The following is a 25,977-nucleotide window of genomic DNA, read 5'->3' as shown; positions in this document are numbered from 1 at the left end:
TTTGACAGAGCTTCAGAAGGAAAGCCCACATTTTCCAAGAGTTGCCAGCCCAGCTGTCTTCCAAGGGGGCAAAAGATGGAGCCGGGGTCTAAGTTTACACCTTCTACTTCCACTTCTAAAAAATGGATCACAGGCTTTAAAAACTTTCAGGGAAAAAAACAGAACATCTTCACGATCTGGAGCTAGGCAAGGAATGCTCAGAAGACAGAAAAACATGATTCATAAATGAAAAAAATGGTAAATTGGACTGCATCAAAATTTAAAACTTGGGGCCAGTGCTGTGGCATAGCAGGCTAAGCCTCCGCCTGTGGCGCCGGCATCCCATACGGGCACCAGTTCGTGTCCCAGCTGCTCCTCTTCTGAGCCAGCTCTCTGTTATGGCCTGGGAAAGCAGTAGAAGATGGCCCAAGGACCCTCGTACCTACGTGGGAGACCTAGAAGAAGCTCCTGGCTTCAGCTCTGGCTTTTACAGCCATTTGGAGAGTAAACCAGCAGGTGGAAGACCTTTCTCTCTGTCTCTCCCTCTCTAACTCTACCTCTCACAGAAATAAATACAATATTTCTAAAACAATTTACAACTTTTGCCCTGTGAAAGATCCTGTTTAGTAAAAGATGAATACAGACAAGAAAATCACATTTCCTACGAAGAACTTGCAGGTAGAATGCATAAGAACCCTTAAAGTTCAACAATTACACACCAACCAATCCAATCAGAAAATGACTAACAGACATAAAGAGACATTCATGGAAGATAGCACATGAAAAGACATTAAAAATCATTAGCCACCTGAATTAAAACCATAGCAGTTACCACAACACACCTTTCAGAACAGCTGACACAGTAAATACTGACCGTAACAAATGCTGGAGAAGATGTGGAGAAATTGGATCACTCATACCCTGCAGCCCCATCAGAAAGCAATTTTAGCATTTTCTTAAAAAACTAAACACGAAATACACTTGACCCAGCAAATACACTCCTGGACACTTAACAAGAGCAATACAAACTCATGTCCAAACAAAAACCTGTACATGAGTATTTATAGTATTCTTATTCATAGTAGCTTCAAACTGGAAATAATCAAGATGTCTTTTAACAGGTAAAGGGTTAAATAAATTGTGATACATCCATACCATGGACTACTTATCAATAAAAACAAATATTGATACACACAATGGTTTCTCTGAATGATTCTTGAGCTTTCTTTTAAAGATTTGTGCTATTTATTTGAAGGCAGAGTTACAGAGAGAGAGGCGAGGGAGAGAACATAAACCTTCCACCCGCTGGTTCACTTCCCAAACGGCCATGATGGTGCGGGGCCAGGCAGGAGTCAGGAGCCTGCAATTCCGACCAGGTTTCCCATGGGGTGGGGGGCCCAGCACTTGGGCCATCTTCTACTGTCTCCCCAGGTGCATCAGCAGGGAGCTGGGGCGGAAGTGGAGCAGCAGGGACTCGAACTAGCGCTCATTTGGGATGCTGGCTCTGCTCCCAGCCCGCAGCTTAACCTAGTGCTTAACACTGGCCCCACGCTGAGCCTTTATGAAAGAATAAAGACAACGTCAAAGGCTACGTCCTGTATAACTCCACTCTGAAATGACAAAATCACAGAAGTGGAGGGCAGATTAGCCACCATCGGAGGTGCCAGAGGGAAGTGAGAGTGGCTATAAAAGGGAACGTGAAGAACGTGAAGAAGTATGAAGGAAACTGTGCTATGGCTCCTCTTCCCAGGCCGTTTGCCACTCTGATATGTGGGGGCCTTACATCTCGGGAAGGACTGCTCCAGGATTAGCCAACTCAGGGACACAGGAAGTCTTGACTGTGAGCAACACCTCTGATAAGCAAAGCAACCAATCCAGAGTCCACACCTCACCACCTGTTAACCTGCTCCCTCCCGCAGCCACTGCACTGTTCCCCTGCCCCGAAGCACCCCAGGGCCAGGCTCCTCGGGACCAGCCACACAGCCTGATGAAGTTACTCCCACCCTGCTTCCCCCAGCTCCCTCTGCCCCCAAGTGACCTCTGAGCTTCCCCAGGCAGCCCCCACCGCAGGGCAGTGGACTCCTCTTTGTAATTGTAACAACGATCTTTTTGATGGCAAGCCTCTCTTGGTATCTTGGCCACACCATACAAACAAAAAGCAAAGCAAAACAAAACAAAACAACACAAAACCCCTGGGTATTTTAAAATAGACGTGTTCTGTATTTTGACTGTGTCAGTTACAACATCCTAGTTATGACACTGTACTACAGTTTGCAAGATGTTCTCATTTTGGGGGAGAGGGGAATGGGTAACACAGAGGATCTCTCTGCATTACTTTCTTTTTATTTTTATTTTTTTTTTTTATTTTTTTATTTTTGACAGGCAGAGTGGACAGTGAGAGAGAGAGACAGAGAGAAAGGTCTTCCTTTTTGCCGTTGGTTCACCCTCCAATGGCCGCCGCGGCCGGCGCGCTGCGGCCGGCACACCGCGCTGATCCGATGGCAGGAGCCAGGAGCCAGGTGCTTTTCCTGGTCTCCCATGGGGTGCAGGGCCCAAGCACCTGGGCCATCCTCCACTGCACTCCCTGGCCACAGCAGAGGGCTGGCCTGGAAGAGGGGCAACCGGGACAGAATCCGGCGCCCTGACCGGGACTAGAACCCGGTGTGCCGGCGCCGCTAGGCGGAGGATTAGCCTAGTGAGCCGCGGCGCCGGCCTCTGCATTACTTTCTATTACTGTATGTGCATCTACAATGATCTCAAAATTTAAAAGCTTAATTTTTAAAATGAAAGAGGAATTAAAGCAAGCATCTCATCTTTTCCATCAACCCAGTTAAACGAGGTTTCATCTCAGAAGTCTTTCGGATTTGTGAACAGGAAGTTTTATGGAAAGAAGGAAGTGCCGGGACACTGCACTGTTCCCACGCAGTCCTCGCCACGCTACACGAATCCACTTTAGGATGAGCCCTTAGTGGGAACCAAAGTCTTTGGGTCATGGGTTGCAGTCAAGCAATTTAAACCATGGTTCCTAAAAGGCCCATCCCAACAGCCAGCAGGTACCTGCTTCCCACACACCCCGTGTACCAGGTGCATCTTCTCAGGAGCTGCCCCACGCAACTCCCCTGGGGCCAGGGCTCTGTAGGACAAGGGGAAACATGAGACAGAACCAGAGTTTGCTAATTCAGGCCACGAGGAACGAAGGCCCAAGGGCTGGTCATAAAACCACTTTCGCAGTTTCAGTAAACCTCGGCTTAATGTATTTTCTAACAAAACAAAAAGGAGGAACACCTGGTGCCTTTTATCAAAACAAGCTCTGGTTCTGAAAATAAACCCGTCTTTAGGCCGGCCTCAGTCTGGTTATTTCAGCAGTTAGAACCAGCTCCTTGCAGACCAGGCGTCGGTGGGGGGCTCCTAAGATGCTGCTTGGGTGCCTGCAGGCCCTGTCAGAGTCTGGGCTCCAATTACAGCTTCCTAATAACGTGCACCCTGGGGGGCAGGGTGTGATGGCACAAGTACGTGGGTCCCTGTCACCCACGTGGAGGACCCAGATGGAGTTCTGGACTCCTGACTTCAACCTGGCCCCTTCAACTTGGCTGTTCTGGGCATTAGGGGAGTGAACCAGTAGATAGACTTCTGTCTGCTTTTTAATAGGTAAAGTAAGTAAAAAGTAGCCCCTTGATGGCAAAACAGAGGGGATCAAAGCCAACAGGAAGAAGCTGCTGCCCACTGTTGCTGCATCTGCTTCCCAGAGGCAGAGCTGGCGGGAGAGGGGAAGGGCCTGGAGGTTGGTGTTTACTGTCCCCAGGCCCAGGAGAGACAAAGCACTGTACTGTTCAGACCAAGAGCAAAATGTGGGCTGATCTCTGCTCTAGAACTCCAGAAAGCCGGACTGTGGTGGGAAGTTCCTGGCGGGGCAGGAACACCACTTTGTCTCTCCTGGGCCCTATCCATCTGCCCATGCTCCCCCACCCCACCCCCTCATGGAACTCAACCTTCCCAGAAGGCCAGGTTTCCAGGGCTCCTACAGGAGGTGAAACTAACAAGCAAATACACAAATGAATGAGCAGTGATAAGGAAAAGTCTAATTAAGGAGGTTTGTGAACTAAGTTTTGAAGGATGGGTAAATTTTTAACAAAAAGGGGGTGTGGGAGGCACAGACGCTTTAGAAGTATGAAGAAAATGAATTGCAAGGAATGACGGCACAAAGTCATTTCATCAACACGGCGTGAGGCTGTAGTGTGAGTCGCAAACACCCTTTTAGAAGGCACAGGATGCAGGAGAGAGGCAGGATCATGTCACCGAAACACACAGACCCACACCCGGCGTGGCGCTCAGGGCCATCCTGAGCAGCACGGAGTGACACTGTGCATGGAGGCCATCGTGCGAAGTGCTCAGCCGCTACAGTCTGAAGACTGACCGTCCACCTGTGCAAAACAGCACGACTACCTGTGGCGAACACCAGGCTCCTCCAGCACGGGGCCATTCTGCCGGGTCCTGCAGTAACACAAGGACACATGGGACCCACCCCGACCACCGACAGAGGGAATATCCACAGTCCCCCCAAGATCTGAGGGTGTGGCTGCAGAACTGGTGGGGGGCTACTTCCGAGCAGCCTGCAGAAACAGAGACGTTTACCAAATAATGCCCAGTCCACAAGATCAAGCATCTCCTTCTGACCTGAGAGAAGGGAAGCCATTGGCTGGAATCTCTATCCATAAACACCGCATCTTTTACACTAAGCACCAACAGCACTTCACCCCGTGTGAAGGCACTTGTGCTACTCAGGGTCAGCGGTCCATCTGGGACCTCCCCTGCAGAGCCACGTGGCGGTCACAGTCTGGGCACACTCTGGGCACAGGATGGATCCACCCCACACCAGACAGGAGACAGCCGGTGGGCTCGCCACGCCCGCAGCAGGGCGTCCGCACCCACTGTGCACCACCCGGGCCTTTCTGCAGCCTGGCCTTGCACTTGGGCCTGGCGCTGCCTTAGATGCGAAACCCCAGAGAGAAGGAGTGGAAGGACCTCTCTGCACCTGCCCGGCCTGCTGCCCCCTTGAACTTGGGGTCAGACCCTGAGAAGACACCAGAGGCCAGTACAAAGAGATGACTCCCACCTCTGTCCCCGGAAGGGCTTTCCGAGGGCGCCGGGCCAGGCTGCGCTCCCGGCCGCGCGGAGGCTGGGTAATTACCAGCTCGAGCCCCTTGCCCTGCTCACCTCCCGCTAAAATGCACGGTACGGCATAATCATGCACTGTGCTTATTAACTGTGCTCATCTGACACCGCGCTCCTCTGCCCTGAGCTTCCTGTTAGGAGAAAATGATAGGGATAGATTCTGCTCCTGTCAGACTCACCGAGACTTCCAGAAAGCCAGACTACCAAAGGCCAGCTGCCGCCACAAGCCAGGCATTGAAGATGACCCCAGAGGTACGGCATATGAAGGCGACAGATCAGCAAGAGGGAGCAGCAGGAAGACGGGGAGACCACGCCCGGGCCTGTGCTCCCCAGGAGTCCTCCCAGGAGAGCGACGGGGGCCATCCTCCCCCAGAGTGGCTGAGAGCTCCCAGGCCCTGCCTTGATTCACGGCCTTGCTGCTTCAGACCTCATTCATCAAAAGACACTTCGGCTTCTCAAATCAGGAACACTTTTATTAGCTTCCCCGAGTTTTATGGCACAAAGCCATATGTAATGATTCTATTTTATGGAAAGTTATACATTCCAAGAGTGCTGTGAAGTCGGCAGCAGGTAAGGCTCAAAGCTTTGTCAGAGGGTCCCCACTCTTTCACTCTCGGGCCGTCTGTAAGCTTTCAGGCAGCACTTTAATGTGCCTCTCCCCGCCCCCCATGCCCCAGCCCCGACGGCAGCGGTTCCCAATGGGGCCCATTCTGCTTGCTACCCCCTCATACTGGGGACATTTGGCAACATTTGGGGACATTTTTGGTTGTCACCACTGGGGTGGGGGGGGCAGGTACTACTGGCATCAACTAGGCAGAGGCCAGCCAGTGAGGCTGCGGAACAGCCCCACGGCAGAGAATTATCCGACTATCTGGCTTCCAACATCAAGAGCACTGAGCTTGAAAACCCCTCTCACGGGCTTCTGTGGGACCAGGCACCCTGCCTGGGACATCAGGATGATCTAATCACTGGCAGGTGTGCACTGCTGCCGAATGACACACGCGGTCTTCTATTCTGATATATTCTTGATGTATATACACTTCCAAGGAAAAAATAAATAAAATGTCAAAAACACAAAACGAGGAAAGTGAAAATAAGACGACCTTAGACTCCCAGGGCATATGGTGATACTGACTGAGAACGAAGCCCTCCAAACGGAACTCTGCACTGGTAAGCTCCACCCAGAGCAGAATTCCTCTACTGACACAACAGAACGACTGGTTCCAACCAGCGGGACCACAGAACGCCGGCACGAACCTGTGCTGGAAATCAAGGGACGTTCTATGCCAAGTGGTGCTGTGTGGTCAGCCAGAGCCTGGAGCTGGCGGGAGGGGGGGTCCTGGCCCTGGTCACTCACCACACCCAAGGCCTGGGACTCTGTCCTTTCACCTGCTGGAGTCTGGGGACCCTGACCTAGCACAGTGGAGATACAGCGGCCTGCTCCCCTGCCTTCCAGGGACCAGTGGGAGCTGAATGGGTTCACGGCTGGGCAAACTGCAAAGAGCTATACAAATCATGACAGTGCGTTTATGCATACATGGCAAAGATGACAACCTCCAGTCTTTCACAGACTCTTGGTCCCTCTTCAGAAAATGTTACAACTACAAGTGACTTAGGAAATGAATGACTCCAACCTCTAAATCTTCCTGAAGGTGAGAATGATCGGCACAGAGGTCAAGTTACTCAGCCAAGGTCAAGACCAGGAAGCATCCTGGACGGACTCAGGTCTTTGTGACCTCCAAACCAGGACACTTCCTCCCACGGGGGACACTTCCCTCCCTGACCACTCCCCCGAGGGAAGGAACGTCCACACACAGGTCAGAGGGCCTCGACTGCAGGAGACAAGCACTTGCGGGATCAGGGAGCGAAAGGCCGGCACGAGGCCTGACTTACCACGTCGTAGCCTGTCGGGGCGCGGTTCCGCGAAGCCACCACCCCGACCCCCGTGAGGGGGTCCATCGAGGTGTCCGGCAAGGCTTCCGAGAGGTCTTTCACTTCAGGCATGGTGGACTGGTCCTGGTTCAGGAAAGAAGAAAGGAAACACAAAATTCACACGGAGCTCACAATATGAACAACACAGTCTCGACAATGGAACCAGGGTCGGGGGCAAACATCCTGCGTCAGCTCCACGCACCAGCCTGGCTGAAGGAGCCCTGACCGCGCCTCACTCCGTCCTCAGGCCAAGGACTCAAATCGTCTCCGGCCCCTGACTGTCCCCAGCTAGCTCTGACCACTGAGCTAGCACAGCTCCCTGCTCTCAGACCCAGAGGCAAATCACCCTCCACTCCACCGTCCAACCACCTGATTTCTCAACGGGCACCAGGAGCTCCTCTGTGGCTAAACTGGACATGGTCAACACCTTTCACTTCTCTCCTTTCAGTGCCTCCGGTTCTGGCCACAGGACTGGAGTCCAGGCTCCATGGCTCAATGGCTGGTGGCTTTGAAAAAGCAAATGAACCTCTTGGAGCATTCCTTTTCTTAAGCATAAAACAAGGTTATGGTTCTGACAGTCTCGGAGCTGCTGCAAGACCCGAGAATCGAGGGAAATGAAGGGCCAGCGTTAGGCCCTGGTACACAACGGGCACGCGACAAAGAGCACCGGAGGCCGGCGTCACAGCCTGAAGCCAGGTGGGCACCGTTCCCTAGGGGCCTGGCAGATTTTTCCCCCCCTGAGCCCACAGACACTGACTCAATGCAAACATTAAGTGACCACAATCCTCGCCGGGCACTCTGGGAGAGGGGAGGGAAGCAAGAACTCCTACTCTGTGCTGACGGCCTCTTGATGTGAGCCGAGGAGACAGGTGGGACACAGGGAGCACTGGGTCCGGGCAGCTCGAGTGGCCGCGCAGCAGAAAGCAAATAAAAAGGCAACACCTTATGTAAACGAGTTTAAGTCCTTTTAAAAGGACAAGTGGTGAAAAAGAGCAAGCTACATTCCACCTCCTTCTGCGGCAATTAAACTCCGCTGGCCGGCCATCGGTCTGCCAGATCCTTCCAGGACGCTTACCGCTTCCAAAGCAAACGCAGCACCCTGCCTGGGGGGGCAGACGGAGGGACATTCTTACTTCCCAGCATACAGTCAGAAAAGGCCGAGGCCATTAAAAAGCCTGCAGCGTCCCAAACAGGAACACTCCAAATGCTGCATGCTCGTCACTCACGGAGCCCGTGGAAGCCGCGAAGGCTCCGGACAGACTTGTCAATGCCATGGAGTGAAGCGAGGAAGCACCGGGCACAGCTGCACTCACAGCTTCTGTTTACGACAAAAGCTACACTAGGTTATGTTGAACTTAATTCTGCTGAAAATACGCTTCTAGAAGGCCGGGGCAGGGGGCAGGAGACCATGCTGCACCATCTCCTGTTTTCAAATCTCGTTTATCAGGCAGGGTTTATCTGCACGAAGCACAGGGCTGAGGACTTCCTACACACAGTAGGCACTAAGTGAATCCTTATTGTGCGAACACGCCTGCGTGCCCCCGATAAAGGTTTGGACGTAAACATCTGCATTTGCCTGACCTAAAGCAAGCACCCACCAAAAGTCTCTACGTGTGGAAAAGTCCGCATTATTGATAACATGGAAATGGCACTGCTGCAGTTTGCGAAATATTGGTACCTGCTGTTGGTTACCAAAAATGCTTTGTAATTAACATCCCATTAGCAGAACGTACATATTCTGCCAGTGCTAAAACATCACGCTGTGAATTTAATAAAGCACATGTAAGGCTTTTTTTTCAAGATCATATTGCCTCTACTGTCAGAGAGAGAGAGAGAGAGAGAGAGAGAGAGGAGAGACGAGGGAGGCAGAAGGTAAGCACAGATGAGAAATCTCTGGTTTGCCGAGAGACGCACGTCCTCCGGTCTCAACGCTCTCCACCAGGCACTGACAGTATGGCTCCCTGGCTGCAAAGCGCACAGCCGCTCGCACGGGATAAACAGGCTCTGAGCACACGCTGCTGCTCCCAGAACGCACCGAGCAGGCAGCCCAGTAGCAGCTTCCAAGATGGCTGCAGGCGTCTCCAGCCGAGGCAGACAAAGCAGCCGGGCCTGTCTGTGCGGTCAGAGAGAGTCCAGCCTGCGCAGGCCGGAGGGCCGGCAGGCAGCAGCACCAAGCGTCCCAACACAGGCCATCTCCTTTCCTTCCCCCCCAGCTGCCTTGCCCTGGGGACCAAGGCAGCCTTTGTGAAACAGAGACAAATGGCTTCTCACGGTGCAGGGCTGCGGCCAGCCCGGCCACGGGGGCTGCCCCTCCACCACAGCCACGGAGGCCTTTAATGAGAAAGGCCCAGGATATCCATGGCAGAGGCCATCACTCACAGCAGCTTGCCCTGAATTACATATTTTCTGACTGCAAATTACTTTTAACAGCGTCTCCACCATCACTTCAATTGACCTTCCTAACAAAAGGCCATTTATTAACTAGCACTCGGCTTCCCGGCTGCGTGCTGCCTCCAGCCGGAAGGGGTGGCACCTCAGGACTCCACGGCCCGGGGGTCGCAGGCCCGACCTCTGCTCGGGGAACAAGAGGCCACGAATGAGCTTGCGGAGTGAATGTGGCCAGGGAGGGAGGCCATGGGTGCAGAGTTTTAAAGCCAGCATTAACCTGTCTGGCCAGAGGTGACACTGAACTAAAACAAGACGCTCAGGCCCACTTGCAACACCCTCGGGTTCATCTCAGCAGCCCTCATCCGGCTTCCGCGGCTGTGTCGAAATCCTAGCTGCACACAACCCACGCACGCAGCTCCACCGCGCTGCAGGGCGCGCTGCAGTTCTCGGGACGCTTTCCCAGGCTCCCGCTCAGTGGATGCGCACACTCAGCCCGGGAGCCGGCTGGCTTGTGTTCTTCCTACAGGAAAGGAAACCGAGCCACAGCAGAAAGACGGCAGAGCCGGTGGGACCCCCAGTCCTTGCCTCCTGCCTGCTTCCCCTTCCCCTGTGCACAGGGCCCCACATCCTACCCGAGAGAGAGCGAGCGTGTCAACACTAACTATGGTTTAAAATGCCAAGGCTTCTCTACCTTTGACCACAGCTCAGTAAGTCAAGCCAGAGGGAGAAAAGCAGAGAAAGATAAAAGTAACAGGGGATTAATTTTCCTCACACCTCAGTTTCAAGATGCGACATTCCCCTCATAAATAATTTACAACAATAAAAATGAGCTAGGGCCACGTTTGCGCAGGATGGAGGTAAATTTAGGCCTAATGAGGGAGATGGGTGCGCCGCACAGGAGGGAACGGGCTGATCTACGGCCCGGGTGGGCAGGATCCACAGCACACAGGGGCTCTGTTACCAGGCGAAGTTGCGGGGCCAACACGGAGGAGGGCCGCCAAATGGGGAGCTCGTGCCATCCCAGCTGCGCCTGCAAGGAGGCGCTGTTCTGGGAAAGCCAGGAGCTGACCCAGCGTTTGGATGACAAGAGAAGGGACGATGAGATTCTCCACAGCTGGCGGACTGAGCCAGCCTGCATCTAACTCTGTTCTCAATAAACGCAGGTGGTGGGCGCCTGGGAGTCACATCTGCTGCTAGACACGCGACACTGACCTTCAGCTGATCCTTGCAGATTATCCAACCCCAATCCCCACTCCACCGTCTCTGCTGAGCGGGCCGCAGCCTCTGCCAGATCACTCCCAAGGCTGGAGGCAGCCGGGGTCTGCCCCGAGAGGCCTGCACACGTGTGTATGCGTGTGTGCCTGTGCACATGTGTATGGTCTGGGCAAGACGGGGAGAGGGAGGATGAAGTGTTGCCCACGCAGGCTGGGAGGGGCTGCTTCCTGCTTCTGCCGGCACTGGGGGTGGGGCCGGCTCCCAGCACTGCCACACGGCCCAGCACTGCCATCCAGGTTCAGAGATATGGACTTTAACTATAAAGCCCCTTCACGCAGACGGCACACTGCTCCCTCGTAGCTGATCAAAGAACTACTACAACCAAGAGCATAATCCCTAAAAGTCTGCAGTGACGGGCTTGGCGGACAGACGCTCAACATTGTTTTAGAATCAAAGGCGAGCCTGCAGCCGCGGTCCGGGAGGAGCCGAAGCTACTCTACCACAGTTGAGAACTCGGGAACTTTGATACCATCTCTGTTTAATTTCCACGGCCCTAGTGAGCCTGGGGTTTATCGCGTTTTATCAGCTCCCGTACTGAAATCAAAACCCGACCAACAGAGCTCAGACCTCAATCCGAGGGGCCCTTCCAGCGGCGGGTCTGGGCCAAGGAGTTTAAAGTGTTTTCAGGGGCAACGACGGCAGGGGCAGGGGGTGCTGCCTTCAAAGGAGGTGCCCCAGCCTCCCTGCCTCCCTGCCGTGGTGAGGAAGGCTGGCTCAGAAGCCAGGCCAGCGCCACCCGCCAGGGCTGGAGGCTCCACTGGCACAGAGCTTTGGAGGAGAGTAATTCCAACGTACTAAAGGGGGCAGGTTAAGTGAGGCTACTGCAATTGAGATGACAAAACCAGTGGGTTAATTAAGTCCCCACAGGACGACAAGCTTGCTTGAGATCCAAAACCAAGTGCACCAAAGACATACACTGTCTGCCCACGCCCCAGCTCGCCGGGCTGCGGGACGGAAGGGAATAAACATGCCACTCGCGGTGGGAAACAGCGCAAGAGCAGGGTGGTCAGCGAAACAGCCCGTCCCCCCACGGGGAGCTGGCGCTGCCGCCGCTGTGCGGAGGCTCTTTGCCTGTTGCCAGGCAGCCATGGTCTGCAGGAGCCCATGCCCCACTCCGCTGCCCCAGGATTGCTGGCACCTCTCAGCTGACAAAATGCCAGCAAGAGACTGGAGAACACTGCCCTGTCCCTGGGCGGGGGAGCCCATGGCTAGGCCTCACCGAGGCACACCACCACGCACGCACACCACTTCCTTACAGCACAGGGGCAGAGACCCCTCCTCCTTAGGGGGCTGTGGGCTGAGGCCAGGGTCCATGAAGCACCCAGGCATTTGTTCGGCCAGCTCTTGGACTGCCCATGGGGGACTGTGACAGGCTGGCAAGTGTCCCCGTGGAGCCCAGGACTCGCCTTTGATTCGGACTTGGTTAACCAGTCAGGATCAGAGCGCTCTGACACATGCTGTTGGATACCATCCTGGGAAAGTAAATATTTTTTTCTCAGCTCTCCTAGATCACAAAGACTTTTCCAGTTAGGAAACTACCCCTTGCCAGCATTTCCTCCCCACACTTCCCCTTCTGCCCCACTAAAGGCCTGCTTCTCCCAATAGAAGAATCTGGTTTATAAACACACTACAAACAGATTCCATCTGACCCAGGCTTAGACCGACAGCAACCCTCTGATGAGCAAACCTAAGATTTTCCCATCGGTATCTGAGGCAGGCCCAAGGTCCAGGCTGCTGCAGCCCCTGCACAGTACAATGCTCGTCCCGGAATTCCTTCTCCGAAAATAAACCTGGATCAAGTCCTCAGGCACCGCCCTGGCCAAGGCCCTGCCCAACTCTGCACAAACCAAGGACCACGTTTCAGGATGGGGCCCCCTCCAGTGTGCTCACGATCCCTGCAGATGAGGGCCGACCCTGCCCACTCCCACCAGGGCTTGCCTGGTGGTGTCACACTGCCTGTCCCCTGCAGAGCAGGAAAAAGGACCCCCAGTGGTAGGCAGATGCCCTGTCAACGAAACCATCCCAAGAAGCTCCCAAAGCAACGGTCTCAGAGTTCAGAGACGTGAGTCACACCCTTCCGTGATGGCAGAGATGTCACCTCGGTGACAAGGGCTGCCAGGCCATAAGAAGCCTGGCTTCGGTCAACCCGGCCACCACGCCCCTCCTGGCTTTCACATGGGTCTTGAGAATCTCTTTCCAAACATGTGATGGTCTTATTCTACCCATGTGTTGACGACTTCCAAAACTCCTCCATGGCCTGGACCTTCCTCCTGAGACTCAGGCCTGTGCCCAGTGTCCTGCTGCCTCTTTTCGCCTGCGCATCCCACAGACAACAGGCACCACCCTCCCCCTGGGCCCCGCTCCACAGCCTGCTCTCTACCAAGGCCTGGGGCACCACAGCAGCTGTGCTGAGCACTTGAGCGTACAGCAGTGACAACGATGCAAAGTCGTGCACTCTGCAGCAGGGTTACCCATGTCAGCGTGGGGAAGAGTGCCCTGGAGGGTCTGCGATGGAGACCCTGGGGCCCCACCCTCAGGGAGTCAGTGTGGGAGGGGGAGCTTGAGGGTGGAGCTGCATTTCTAACAAGCTCCCAGCCAACTCTGAAACCACTGGTCCACGATGTGAAATTTGAGAAGATAGTAGGGACACACTCAGAGCCTGACAAATGATGAATGAATGAATGAATGAATGAGGAAAGAAAGAAAGAAACCTGAAAGTGATCTCATAGAGATGAGCCTCAGAATGAGTCTCCCGTATCTCTTCCCTCCCTGCCACAGGTCAGCCGAGAGCATCCAGTTTCTCCCCCATGACACCCACGTACCACTTAAAATCTGGGTCCTATGTCCCATCCCGCAGACAGGAGCTGTCACTCAGACCCTGGTATCACCCAAGCACGTGGTCTTAGTACACAACGCCTGCACCTGTGTGCTCAGGCACAGCCTTGCCCTGCAGAAGGGTGCACACTTTTTTTAGCGAAATGTAAATTGTTCAAGTGCATGTTGGGTCCACCTTGCCGACTCACAAAGTGGACAGTGGATGAATGGAGGAAGTCCCTGGCCTCCCAAAACTGCCAGGCTTCAGGGCCAGCGCTGTGGTACAATGGCTTAAGCCACCACCTAAAACACGGGCATCCCGAATCGGTGCCATTTCCAGTCCTAGCTGCTGCGCTTGTGATCCAGCTCCCTAGAATGAGCCCGGGGAAAGCAGCAGAACACAGCCCACGCACTGGGGCCCCTGCCTCCCACGTGGGAGATCCAGGTGGAGTTCCAGGCTCCTGGCTTTGGCCTGGCCCAACCCCAGCTGTTGCAGCCATTTGGGGAGTGAACCAGGAGATGGAGGACTGACCTCTCTGTCTCTCCCTCTCTCTAACTCTACCTCCCAAATAAAGCTTTAAAAATTGCCAAGTTTTATTGGACAAGAAGACACATAAAGCAGAAAAGGCAACAGTGAGAGGCCCACGCAGGGAAAACACCACAACCCCCGGAGCCCAGGACCGAGCACCTGAAGAGGCAGTGAGGCTGGACGAGGGCCTAGCGGGGGTAGCGGGGGCTCAGGCCGGTGAGCTGTGCATCCCCACCCTGCTCAGACTCTAACCGAATGGGTCTGGGCCAGGGGGGACACTGGGCAAGGCTTAGCCAGGGAAGGGATCTGTGGTGAAGAAGACCTGGCCCTCACAGGCTGTGGGACGGAATCTAAGAGTAAGGGGCTACAAATGAGGGGACTCTCCCCTCCGCCTGGTGAGCCAGGGCAGGTGTAGAAGGGCTGCTCCCCCTGCGAGACAGAGGCGTGGAGGGACCTCCTGCATCACAGGGGCATGTAGGGGAGCTGCCAGTGGCAAATGGGCTTGGAAGTGAGTCCATGAAATATTCAAGCAGATACACACCATACACTAAACTCAAAAACCCACCTGCACTCCCCTGCTATTTCTAAGAGGTCTGAAGGAAGAGAGTCCCAGGTCTCTGTCCTCCCCTGTAGGTGAGCGCTTCTCCAACCCACCCATGCCTTCAGACCCCCAGGGGGCCTCTGATGCTGTTAGCTCAGGGTGTAGAGGGGTTGGGATGGGGCGGGGCAATGGCAGGCAACTCGGAGGACGGGAAAGGGGCAGCTTGGGAGTCAGAGGGACCTGAGCGCCAACTGCAGATCTGACACAGCTGTGTGACCCCTTGCAAATGAACTAAACTGGGCGGAGTTTCCACCCCTATAAAATTAAAATAGACAAGTCAGGGTAAGAAATTTGCATCAAAGGACACAATCAACAGGGTGAAAGGGCAGCCTACAGGATGGGAAAAATATCTGCAAATCACATGTGAGAAGGGTTAATATCTGAATTTATAAACAACTTCCACAACTCAACAACATAAAGACAAACTACTACACGCAGGTGTTTGGTACAACAGTTAAGATTCTCCTTGCGGGGGCCAGCGCTGCGGCGCAGTAGGATAATCCTCCACCTGTGGTACCGGCATCCCATAAGGGCGCAGGTTGGAGTCCCGGCTGTTCCACTTCCAATCCAGCTCTCTGCTATGGCCTGGGAAAGCAGTAGAAGATGGCCCAAGTCCTTGGGCCCCTGCACCCATGTGGGAGACCCAGAGGAAGCTCCTGGCCCCTGGCTTTGGATCAGCCCAGCTCTAGCCGTTGCAGCCATTTGGAGAGTGAACATGAAGATGGGAGACCTTTATCACTCCCTCTCACTGTCTGTAACTCTCTCAAATAAATAAAATCTTTAAAAAAAAAAATCCTATTTGGGTTTCCCACAACTCATGCTGAAGTGTCTGGGTTTGAATCCTGGCTTCACTTTCAATTCCAGCTTCCTGCCACTGCAGACCCTGGGAGGCAGCAGGTGATGGCTCAAGTAGTTGGGTCCCTGCTACCCACATGGGAGATCCAAACCGAGGCTTTTGTTTTGTTTTAATTAGTTTATTCATTTGAGAGGCAGAGTTACAGAGGGAGAGACAGAGAGAAAGGTCTTCTATCTGCCGGTCTACTCCTTAAATGGCCACAACGGCCGGAGCTGAGCTGATCCAAAACCAGAAGCCAGAAGTCAGGAGTCAGGAACTTCTTCTGGGTCTCCCACATGGATGCAAGGGCCCATCTTGGACCATCTTCCACTGCCTTCCTAGGCCATTAGCAGAGAGCTAGACTGGAAGAGGAGCAGCCAGGACAATGAACTGGTGCCCATGTGGGATGCTGGCACTGCAGGCAGAGACCTAACCTACTACACCACAGCACCAGCCCTGCCAAACCGAGTTCTTGGCTCCTGCCTTTAGTGTGGCCCAGTCCTGACTGTTGTGGACACTTGGGGAGTGAACCAGTGAATGGAAGACTTCTCTCTTTTTCTCTCTGTCTCAGTCTTTCTCTCTCCTTGCCTCTCAAATAATGAAAAAGAAATAAAAAAATCATTTTTTAAAATGGGCAGAGGACTTAAATAAGTGTTTTTTCAAAGATGACATACAGGGGCCGGCGCTGTGGCACAGTGGGTTAATCCCTGGACTGAAGTGCCGGTATCCCACATGGGCGCCGGTTTGAGACCCGGCTGTTCCACTTCTGATCCAGCTCTCTGCTATGGCTTGAGATAGCAGTAGAAGAAGGCCCAAGTCCTTGGACCCCTGCACCCACGTGGGAGACCCAGAAGAAGCTCCTGGCTCCTGGCTTCAGATTGGCGCAGGTCCAGCTATTGTGACCATCTGGGAAGTGAACCAGTAGATGGAAGACACTCTCTCTCACTCTCTCTCTCTCTGCCTTTCCTCTCTTTGTAACTCTGATTTTCAAATAGATAAATAAATCTTAAAAAAAGAAAAAAAGATGACATACAAATGGCCAAGCACAGGAAGAGATGTTCAATACCGCTAGTCATTAAGAAAACCCATATCAAATCCAAATGAGATTACCCAACAGGGTGGTTACTACCGGAAACAACAACAAAACCAGAATAACAAGTGGTGGTGAGAATACGGGAAAATCGGCACACCGCTGGTGAGAAAGTAAAATAGAACAGTAACTATTTTATGGAAAACAGTAGGGTAGGTCCTCCAAAACATAAAAAGAGAATTTCCACATGACCCAGCAACTCCACCTCTGGGTATATAAGCAAAAGAGGGTTATTCACAACAGCCAAAAAAGAGGAGGCACGCACATGTCCATCTGCAGGCGAGTAAACAAAGTACGGTCGGCACACTCAATGGAATATTATTCAGCCCTCAAAAAGAAGGAACTTCTGATACAGGATACAACCCGAGGAACCTGGGGGACGTTAAGCAGAGTGAGATGAGCCAGGCACCAAGACGACGAGCACTGTGCATCCCACTTCCGTGCCGGGCAGTAGAGTGGTGGCCGCAGGCGGTGTCTAAGGAGCGCAGCCTTTCAGCTTTGCAAGAGGAAAGGGCCCGGAGCAACAACGCGATTGCACAACGCGAATGCACCTCATGCCACTGATCTGCACGTGTAAAGCTGGTGACCACGGTCAGCTGTGCGTTGTGTGCATTTAACAACTTGGTGAGTAGCGTCTAGAACTGGGGTTTCAAACTCCAGGAGGCTGAAGAATAACCCAAGAGGGGCCGGCACTGTGGGGTAGCAGGTAAAGCCACCGCCTGCAGTGCTGGCATCCCATATGGGTGCCAGTTTGAGTCCCAGCTGCTCCACTTCCAATGCAGCTCTCTGCTGTGGCCTGGGAAAGCAGTGGAAGAAGGCTCAAGGCCATGGGCCCCTGCACCCACATGGGAGACCCGGAGGAAGCTCCTGGCTCCGGATCAGCACAGCTCCCTCCATTGCGAACAACTGGGGAGTGAACCAGCAGATGGAAGACCTCTCTCTCTCTCTCTCTCTCTCTCTCTGCCTCTCCTTCTCTGTGTAACTCTTTCAAATAAAAAATAAATAAATAAATCTTTAAACAACAACAACAACAAAAAAAAAACAACCACCCAAGGTGCTTGCTAAGCACTCAGATCCAGGGCCCCTCCCCCAGACACTGTGATTCAACAAAATTGGGGGTTCTGGAATCTGCATTTTCATAAACACCTCAGGCAGATTTAACTCATTAAGAACTCATCTATTTCTCTCTTCTAAAGGGTCAGGAGATACTCTTCTGATGCGCTGATCAGTATCTGTTTTAAAAAGTGTGTGTCTGTGTCTATGTGTGGGATGCTTAGCTTCTGTAACTATAAAGAAGGAAAGAACAACTCAACGCTGATCCCAGCCACAGGCCCAGTAAGATGGCCCTCTGGTCCTCGGGGACGTATGAGCCACAGAGCTCCGTGTGCCATCCCCGGGCTCCAGGCCCACGGGCCTCTCACATTTCTGCCTGGACATGCGCCGCATCTTGCCAGAAGCGTGTCAAGTAAACCAAACACATGCCCACAGGATGTCCCCAGCGAGGGAGGCGATGTCACGCAGCCTGCAGCGGCTCTGCCTCCCAGGCAGCTGCAGACAGATCTGACTCAGGCGAGGCTGCTGCACACAGCACACACAACATGGGGAAACCACAATTCCCAAGGGCAGCCCAGCGTGCAGGAAGCCAGAGAGAGCCCAAGGGGGCCGTGAAAGGCTGGCCAGAGTGGGCCTTGGGGACAGCGAGAGCAGCCTGGGGTGAAGCCCCCCACTCCAGGAACCCAGGCCTCTCCTTCCACAGCCAGCTAGCAGAGGAGGTCCTGCTTACTCACCCACAGCCGGCCAGCCCAACCACATCCAGCCTTGTACTCATTTGTTACCTTCATCATCGTAATAGCACCTTTGACACTGCCTGCGCTCGGCTCCAGTGCCATCCATACTTTGCAGTGCAGCGAAGACGTCGCCCTCTGAGCACGATGCATGCCCTGCTTCCAACCTGCTAAGGTACAAGTGCCCGAGCCAGTGGATTGCTAATTCCCCCAGAAGCAGGTCTGCCACGATTTTGATAGAGACGAAGCTTCAGGCCCTCCCTTACCCCTTACCCCCTGAGAGGGCATCTAGCAACGTGTTCACTCAGTGTGCTGCTTTGTAATATGTACAAAAGATATTCTGTGGGGCCAGCACCGTGGCATGGTGGCCTAAGCCTCTGCCTGTGGCACCAACATCTCATATGGGTGCCGGTTCGAGTCCCGGCTGCTCCACTTCCTATCCAGCTCTCTGCTGTGGCCTGGGAAAGCAGTAGAAGATGGTCTGAGTGCTTGGGCCCCTGCACTTGTGTGGGAGACCTGCAATAAAATCCTGGCTCCTGGCTTCAGATCGGCACAGCTCCGGCAGTTGCAGCCAACTGGAGAGTGAACCAGCAGATGGAAGACCTCTCTCTCCCTCTGTAACTCTACCTTTCAAATAAATAAATCTTTAAAAAAAAATTCTTTTTCTTACAGCAACCTCCGCCTCAACACACTGTAGGAGTCGGGACCTGACACTGCGGCCCACCTAAATTTCACATCCACCCCCTTCCCCAACCTGCACAAGGCCGGGTGCAGCCACACACATGAGCTCCTCATCTTTCCAACTGACTATCCTTGTGAGGTTAGCTTTATTTGCTACTGTAGGCTTATTTTTATTTGCCTTTTTCACAGTTAAGGAAATGGGAATTCAGAATGGTCCCATAACTTGCCTAGGGTGACCTGGGATTCAGGAGGTAGCCTGAGATTCACAACCAAAACCCTGAACCAACTCACACTGTGGCATTCCTACTTGGCCTGATAAGAAGTAATAACCACAAACAGAAAGACATTATGGGCTGGTGTTGTATGGCAGTGGGTTAAGCCTCTGCCTACAACGCCGGAACCCCATAACAGAGCATCAGGTCCAGGCTGCTCCGCTTCCGATCCAGCTCTCTGCTCATGCAGTGCAGAAAGACCCAAGTGCCGGGCCTCTGTCAACCACGTGGGAGGCCAGAATGGAGTTTCTGCCTCCTGGTTTTCGCCTGGCCCAGCCTCGGCAGTTGCCGCCATTTGTGGAGTGAACCACCGATGGATGATGTCTGTCTCCGCCTCTCTCTGTCACTCTGCCTTTCAAATAAACAAATTAAAAAAGAAGACACTAGAAATTAACAAAGGATCCTTCTCAGTCATCAGTTCACAAGCCCTTAATGAAAACAGCTAAAGCTCATGGGCCACTTGCCACACGCCAGGCACCGAGCTAAACTTTTCTTCCAGTGACCCTTGAACCTCTCACCACAGTCAGACAGAGGCTGCCATTCGCTTCCCTCCACAGAGAGAACGCAGACTCAGAAAAATATACCAATATGCCCACGAATGCAAAGCAGCAAAGCCAAGACTGAAGCCGAGGCCGGATTCCAAGCCTCGCCCTTAGCCGTGGTATTGTCAATGTTCCAGCTGCAAGTGGACAAAGCACTCCAGCAGGACAGAGAGGCGGGGTGCGGGTGACACCCTGCAGTGACCCTGCCTTCAGCCGAATCAGGGTGTGACCTAACCACTAAAAGGAACGAAAAACGTGAAGATGAGCAAGGGGTTTGGAGCTCAGGTACCTGCAGAGGCCCCTTCTCTCCAAGGCCCCTCTAAGTATTCTGCGTGTGCTGTGGGGTCTCAAAGCACCCCCACCCGACTTCCAGCAAACAAGAAACGTGTCACCAGCTCCAGCAATGAACCATCAGGCACCCCGGCTTTCATGGGCTCTAGGCTTCCACACAGCCTATCTACTGAGTATTCTAAGGCTTTTCTGGGGCAGCTAGGGCTGTTGAACCCTCCGTGCTAAAATGAGATGAGATGCAGCCAGCTGTTGAGAGAAACACAATGAGACCATACTGAGAAGCTACCACCAGAGACAAAGGCCCCTAAAGCAGGGCTGGCCTGCTCTCTGCTTTTATGGCGGAAATATGTCTCTGGGCAGGGAGCAGAGAGGGGCTTCTGCCCTCCCGGGGTGTTCCTCTGGACGGGCTGCTTGTTGAGGGGCAGGGAACAGAAGAACCGCATCTCTAACGGGGAGAAAGGCTGATATTAGGAACAGCTGTGTGTTGATAACAAAGGACAAGGATGCTCCCGGGTCTCCCTCGGCCACCTGTGCTCTGTCTCCCGCCTGGCTATGCCCTGGCGCTGCCCGCTCACACCTCACTTAGGCTGGAGTCACTCTAGGGTGCTCAACCCATGTCTGACCATCCAGCCTGGATGGGCACCCGGCCGGGCATCTCACCCTGCAGACAGGTGCCCTAGGGTTTGGGGTGGGGGGGAGATTCTCTCTGCTGTGCCCAGGTCACACCAGTGGCCGGCACCCCTGAAGGATGTCTCAGGGTCAGGTGCACTCCGGCCTGCATCCATGTGAGCAAAGAGAGCTGGACCCCCAGGCCAGGCCGGCCGAACGACGGTCCGCAGCCTGCGGCCAGGTGGCCGCGGCACAGGTGAGCCGCCTCGCCTCGCCTCGCCTCGCCTCTCCCACGGCGTTGGAGGCTCTCGGGGGCCGGCTCCTCCTCTGCCCGGCCCTGGGGGCGCTGCTTTGCACTCGGACTCCCGCTCCCTCCCGCCGCAAGGCCGAGCCAGGGACGGGGAGCCGCGGCGGGCGGGCGGGCGCGCGCCGGGCCCGACAGAGGCCGCCCGGGCCTGCCCAGCCGCGGGCCGGGCACGGAGCCCGCAGGCCTCGGCGCGGCCCGGCTCCTCCCGTCCGCCCGCCCCTCGGCCCGGGGCCCGCGTCCGCCCGCCCGTCCGCCCGCCCGCCCTTCGGGCAGCAGGGCCGGCTCGGCCGAGCCGCGGCGGCGCCCGGGCCTCACTTAACTGTTCCCCGCTGGGGCGGCTGCGGCGGCGGCTGTGGCGGCGGCGGGTCCCGGCTCCGTCTCACGCAGAAGCAGCTTCTCATCGCCCGGGCGGCGCGGGAGGGGCCGGGCCCGGGGCCCAGGCGGCGGGAGCCGGCGCCGCAGCTCGAGCGCGAGCCTCGCGGGGAGCGGCGGCGGCGGCGGCGGCGGCGGCGGCTGCGGGAGGGGCGGGGCGCGGCCTGGCGGCGGCGGCGGCGGCGGCGGCGGCTGCGGCGACAGCGACAGCAGCAACAGCGGCGGCGGCGGCTCCCTCCGCGGGCCGCGGCCGGCTCCGGGCCCCCGGCGGTGGCGCTGGCTTCGGGGGCGGCGCCCGGCGCCCGAGGCTGGTTGGGCGGGAGGAGGGAGCGGGAGTCCTGGGTCCCGAACCCGCGCCGCCGGCTCGGCTTGTCCACTCCGGGGAGGCCCCCGGCACGCCGACCGGGCCTCACGGAGCCCGCGGGCGACCCCTGCCCGGCCTCCGGCCTCAGGCCTCGGGCGCCCGGGGCGTGGATCGTCCCTTGCCCCCAAGGTGGGCTTCTCCGGGCACCCTCGGCCCGCTTAGGTCGCCTGGGCCTCGCTGTCGTCCGCGTGGCTGCAGGTCCCGGAAGCCCCCCGGCCTCTTCTCGGGACTCGCGTCCTTCCTTTGCGGAGCCCCAGGGCGCTCCCTTGGTTCCTGCCACTGCCCGCGCTGCCCTAGCGGGGGCCAGCCGAGCCTCTCAGGCCGGCTGCGGTCTCCTCGCTGCACGCAGGATTTACCTCGGAGGCCGAATGTATGGGGCTGGCCTCAGGGAAGCTTCTAGAAGAAGCGGCGGAGGCAGGATCCTGTCCTGCAGTACTTGGGGAACGGTACAAGCCCAGTAGACTGGAGCTGGGTGAGGAGGGAGGGGTCCCAGAGCTTGGTCCGCAGAGGGGCTTGTAGGAGAGGCAGGGGCGGACCACCCTCAGCACAGCCCCAGCAGGGGCGAGGGTGCCATCTGAGAAGTTTCTGGCCCGGACGCTGGCGCGGAGGAGCCGTCCCGTCAGTGTCCAGCACACACGTGCTAGGTTTTTCCGAAACAGCTGTTTGAGCCTCGAGAAAAGGGTGCAGAAGCCACCGCCGGGCGTGGGTTCCCTGTGTCTGGGTCTCTCGGAAGTGCCGCTGGTTCCTGTGGGGTCCCCCGCAGGTGCTATGGTAACGTCAGGGGATCCTCTCCGTGTTCCTTAAAATATTATATTGCAAAACGAGGTGGGGTTTCCATTTCGTTTCCCAAGCTTAGCATAACCCTGACAGCAAAATGCAACAGAAATAGCACCAAAAGGGAGAACCGCGTGTAACTGCACAACCCTTGTCCCTAGGGAATTTAATAAGTGTGGTTTTTTTTGTGGGGGGGGAGGGGGACTTGTGCAAATAACGTGAGACGCAGGTGCTGCGAGCCGGCTAGAGAACCTCTGGGAGGTGACTAAGTGTTAGCGTGTTCTGGTTTCTGAGAAGCCCGACAGTAAAGAAACCCGGCGTTCCCAGCCTCATCTGGGCCAGCACCACCTTAGCCAAGGCCACTGATTAATCTCCATAGGTGAATCTCTGCTGTAGACCAACTCACTAGGTAAACCTGCAAAACCGTGAAATAAAATTTTAGCCATTTGAAGCCAGCTTTCTGTAACGCAGATCAAAGCCTGCCATGATCAAAACCTGTTCCAACAGTACAATGATAACAGCATTAGGGAATCTGTACATGGACTGTACTGTTAAAGGCAAAAAAATCGGGAAATTATCAACAGGACACATAGCTTAAAAATATTTGATAAACATCAACACAAATGGCTCGTAGAACTTTTTAAACAGTAAACTGGGAAGGAAACAGACTTCGTAACATGGCAGTTTATGTATTAGAAGCCGTCAACAGACATATTTAAGGGTGAAATGTTAAAGGCTTTCTTATTTTTTAAGTCACAAAATATATATAAATTTATATATTGATAATTATAGTTTGTACCTATAATTGCTACCAACTACAGCCAATGCAATATGATAAGAAAAATAAACTCAAAATACAAATATTAGAAAGGAAGAAATACAGTTGTCATTATTTGCTTACGATTTAAATGTTTCCCCAAAAATAAAACTACACATCTTAGAGACTGATAAGGCTTTCCTCACTGCTAAGGGAAAGCTTTTGTTTCCATAGGGAGGAACTTCAGTTAGAACAAGACTTCTGGCCTCTCTCCCCCCAGGGGAGGATGAGTGAATTTGAAGAAGTGTTGAGTTGAGTTTGGGAGAAAGAGCTGGACAAACACAGACGCTTCTAAGTTCTCTTTGTGGGTTTCGCCGACTGCAGAGAGCAGGTATTTTCATGAGCTCCCTGTGGGAAGTGCACCTGTTTCCGGGGCAGAGAGACAGCATTGTCCCACACTGCTTGCAACTAGAGAGAGAAATCTACCCAATCAGGAGAGAAACACGAGCCTAGCAAACTGGCATAGCTACAGATCAAAGGCTACATTTTCCAATCAGCTTTATTAATAACACAGGTAGTAGCAGGGGTCTTTTAAAATTCCATGAAAAACATGTGCTGTGAAAAAATATGCGTGGATTTTTCAAAATCTTATCTTTCAATTCCATTTTCCCAGAAACTTTTTATGTGTATGTCTCTTACCTGTATCTGTGCCACAGTTTAATCCAAATTCAGAAGAGGGGGGAGGAATTATTCATCACGTCCCCCAGAGATAACTAACTACCTGTGATTTCCACTTGGAAAATATAAAGGAAAAAACAAAGTTATACTCCTATTAGCAGAGAAGGCTAGCAGGCCCTAAGCTTAACGAGAAATGGCAAGGTCCATAGAAAGACAACTAAAAACTTGATATCAATTAACAGAAAAATACGACAAATCCCTCAGCAGGAAGTCTCAATAGTACAGAGACGACCTATCTTCTCACCTTGATTCATAAACAGTGAAATCCAGATCGAAGAACCAATATGTTTCGGGGGAGGGGGTGGGATTAAACATGGCAAAATTATTTTATATCTTACTAAATATGGGGAAATGATCAGGAAATGTTTGAAATGGAATAATGGTGAGAAATTGCTTTAATGGGTATTAAAATATAATGTAAAACTTTGATAAATAAAACTATGGGGCCAGCGTTGTGGTGTAGCAGGTTAAGCCTCCAGCAGTGCCAGCATCCCATACAGGCACCTGTTCAAGTCCTGGCTGCTCCACTTTTTTTTTTTTTTTTTTTTTTGACAGGCAGAGTGGACAGTGAGAGAGAGACAGAGAGAAAGGTCTTTCTTTTTGCCGTTGGTTCACCCTCCAATGGCCACCGCTGCTGATCCGATGGCAGGAGCCAGGTGCTTCTCCTAGTCTCCCATGGGGTGCAGGGCCCAAGTATTTGGGCCATCCTCCACTGCACTCCCTGGCCACAGCAGAGAGCTGGCCTGGAAGAGGGGCAACCGGGACTAGAACCCGGTGTGCCGGCGCCGCAAGGCAGAGGACTAGCCTAGTGAGCCATGGCGCCGGCTCTGCTCCATTTTCAATCCAACTCCCTGCTACCATGCCTGGGAAAGAAGCAGAGGTTTTGGGCCCCTGCACCTATGTGGGAGACTAGGGAGAAGTTCCTGGCTCCTGGCTTCAGCCTGGCCCAGGCCTGGCCATTGCGGCTATTTGGGGAATGAACCAGAGGGTGGAAGATCTCTCTCTCAGTCTCTCCCTCTCTCTCTGTAACTCTAGCTTTCCAATAATTAAAATAAACCTTAAAAAAAAGAAACAAGAAATTTTGAATTATTAGTGTAAAATAGACACTTTTATCCATCTATTCATATATTTCTATGCAAATAGGACATGTATATACCCCAATTCAGACCATATTATCTAGCCTAGCCTAGACCTAACTTTCTTATTGGCTCACGACTTTGCCCCTATCCAACAAAAGAAAGCCACAACCAAAGCGAGCATTTAAATAACAACAACAACAACAACACTGCAGGTCTGCAGGTCACTTTCTTGCTTAAAGATAAAATTCAAATGATCCAGCAACCTACGGGGCCCCATGCTGTCTTGGACCTTGCCTTCCCTCCATCCTCCTCTCAGCTGCTGTAACCTCACCTGCTGTGTTTTAGCTCCTTAAATATCCACGCTGTTTCCCCTCTGGGTGACTCTGCCTGTGGCACTGCCTTTTTTTTTGACAGGTAGAGTTACAGTGAGAGGGAGAGACAGAGAATGGCTGCAACAGTTGGAGCTGGGCCGATCCAAAGCCAGGAGCTAGGAGCTTCTCCTTGGTCTCTCAGGCAGGTGCAGGGGCCCAAGTGTTTGGGCCATCTTCTATTGCTTTCCCAGGCCATAACAGAGAGCTGGATCAGAAGAGGAGCAGCCGGGACTCGGACCAGAGCCCATATGGCTCGAACCAGCACATATATGGGATGCTGGCACCGCAGGCGGAGGATTAACCTATTGCATCACGGTGCTGGCCTGGGCCCCCGCCCTCCTCCTTTGCAAAGGTGGCGCCCCTGTCCTTAGCTCTCCACTTAGGTGATATTCCATGGAAGACTTCACCAGTCATCTGTGAA

At 53.9% G+C, this 25,977-nt stretch overlaps 1 protein-coding gene across 7 annotated transcripts in view; it reads right to left on the bottom strand.

Annotated features, from left to right (window-relative positions):
- Positions 1-22,094, bottom strand: part of MVB12B (multivesicular body subunit 12B) — a 174,460-nt gene extending 152,366 nt beyond the window's left edge. The window contains exons 1-2 of one of the 7 annotated variants that reach the window (XM_089320037.1): positions 21,422-22,094; positions 7,045-7,167 (exon numbers count right to left, since the gene is read on the bottom strand). In XM_089320037.1, the coding sequence (XP_089176163.1) occupies positions 7,045-7,167; positions 21,422-21,502 (204 nt within the window). In that variant the 5' untranslated portion in view covers positions 21,503-22,094. The remainder of the gene's footprint in view (positions 1-7,044; positions 7,168-21,421) is intronic. The other 6 variants (XM_089320051.1, XM_089320045.1, XM_089320056.1 and 3 more) reach the window with 6 other exon arrangements.
- Positions 22,095-25,977: the final 3,883 nt, after the last annotated feature.

The sequence above is a fragment of the Oryctolagus cuniculus genome, chromosome 1 (genome assembly GCF_051225735.1).
Source record: "Oryctolagus cuniculus isolate XC-2025 breed Fujian yellow rabbit chromosome 1, ASM5122573v1, whole genome shotgun sequence".
Taxonomy (NCBI): domain Eukaryota; kingdom Metazoa; phylum Chordata; class Mammalia; order Lagomorpha; family Leporidae; genus Oryctolagus; species Oryctolagus cuniculus.
Note: the sequence above shows the minus strand (reverse complement) of the source record. Positions and strands in the feature narration are given on the sequence as shown.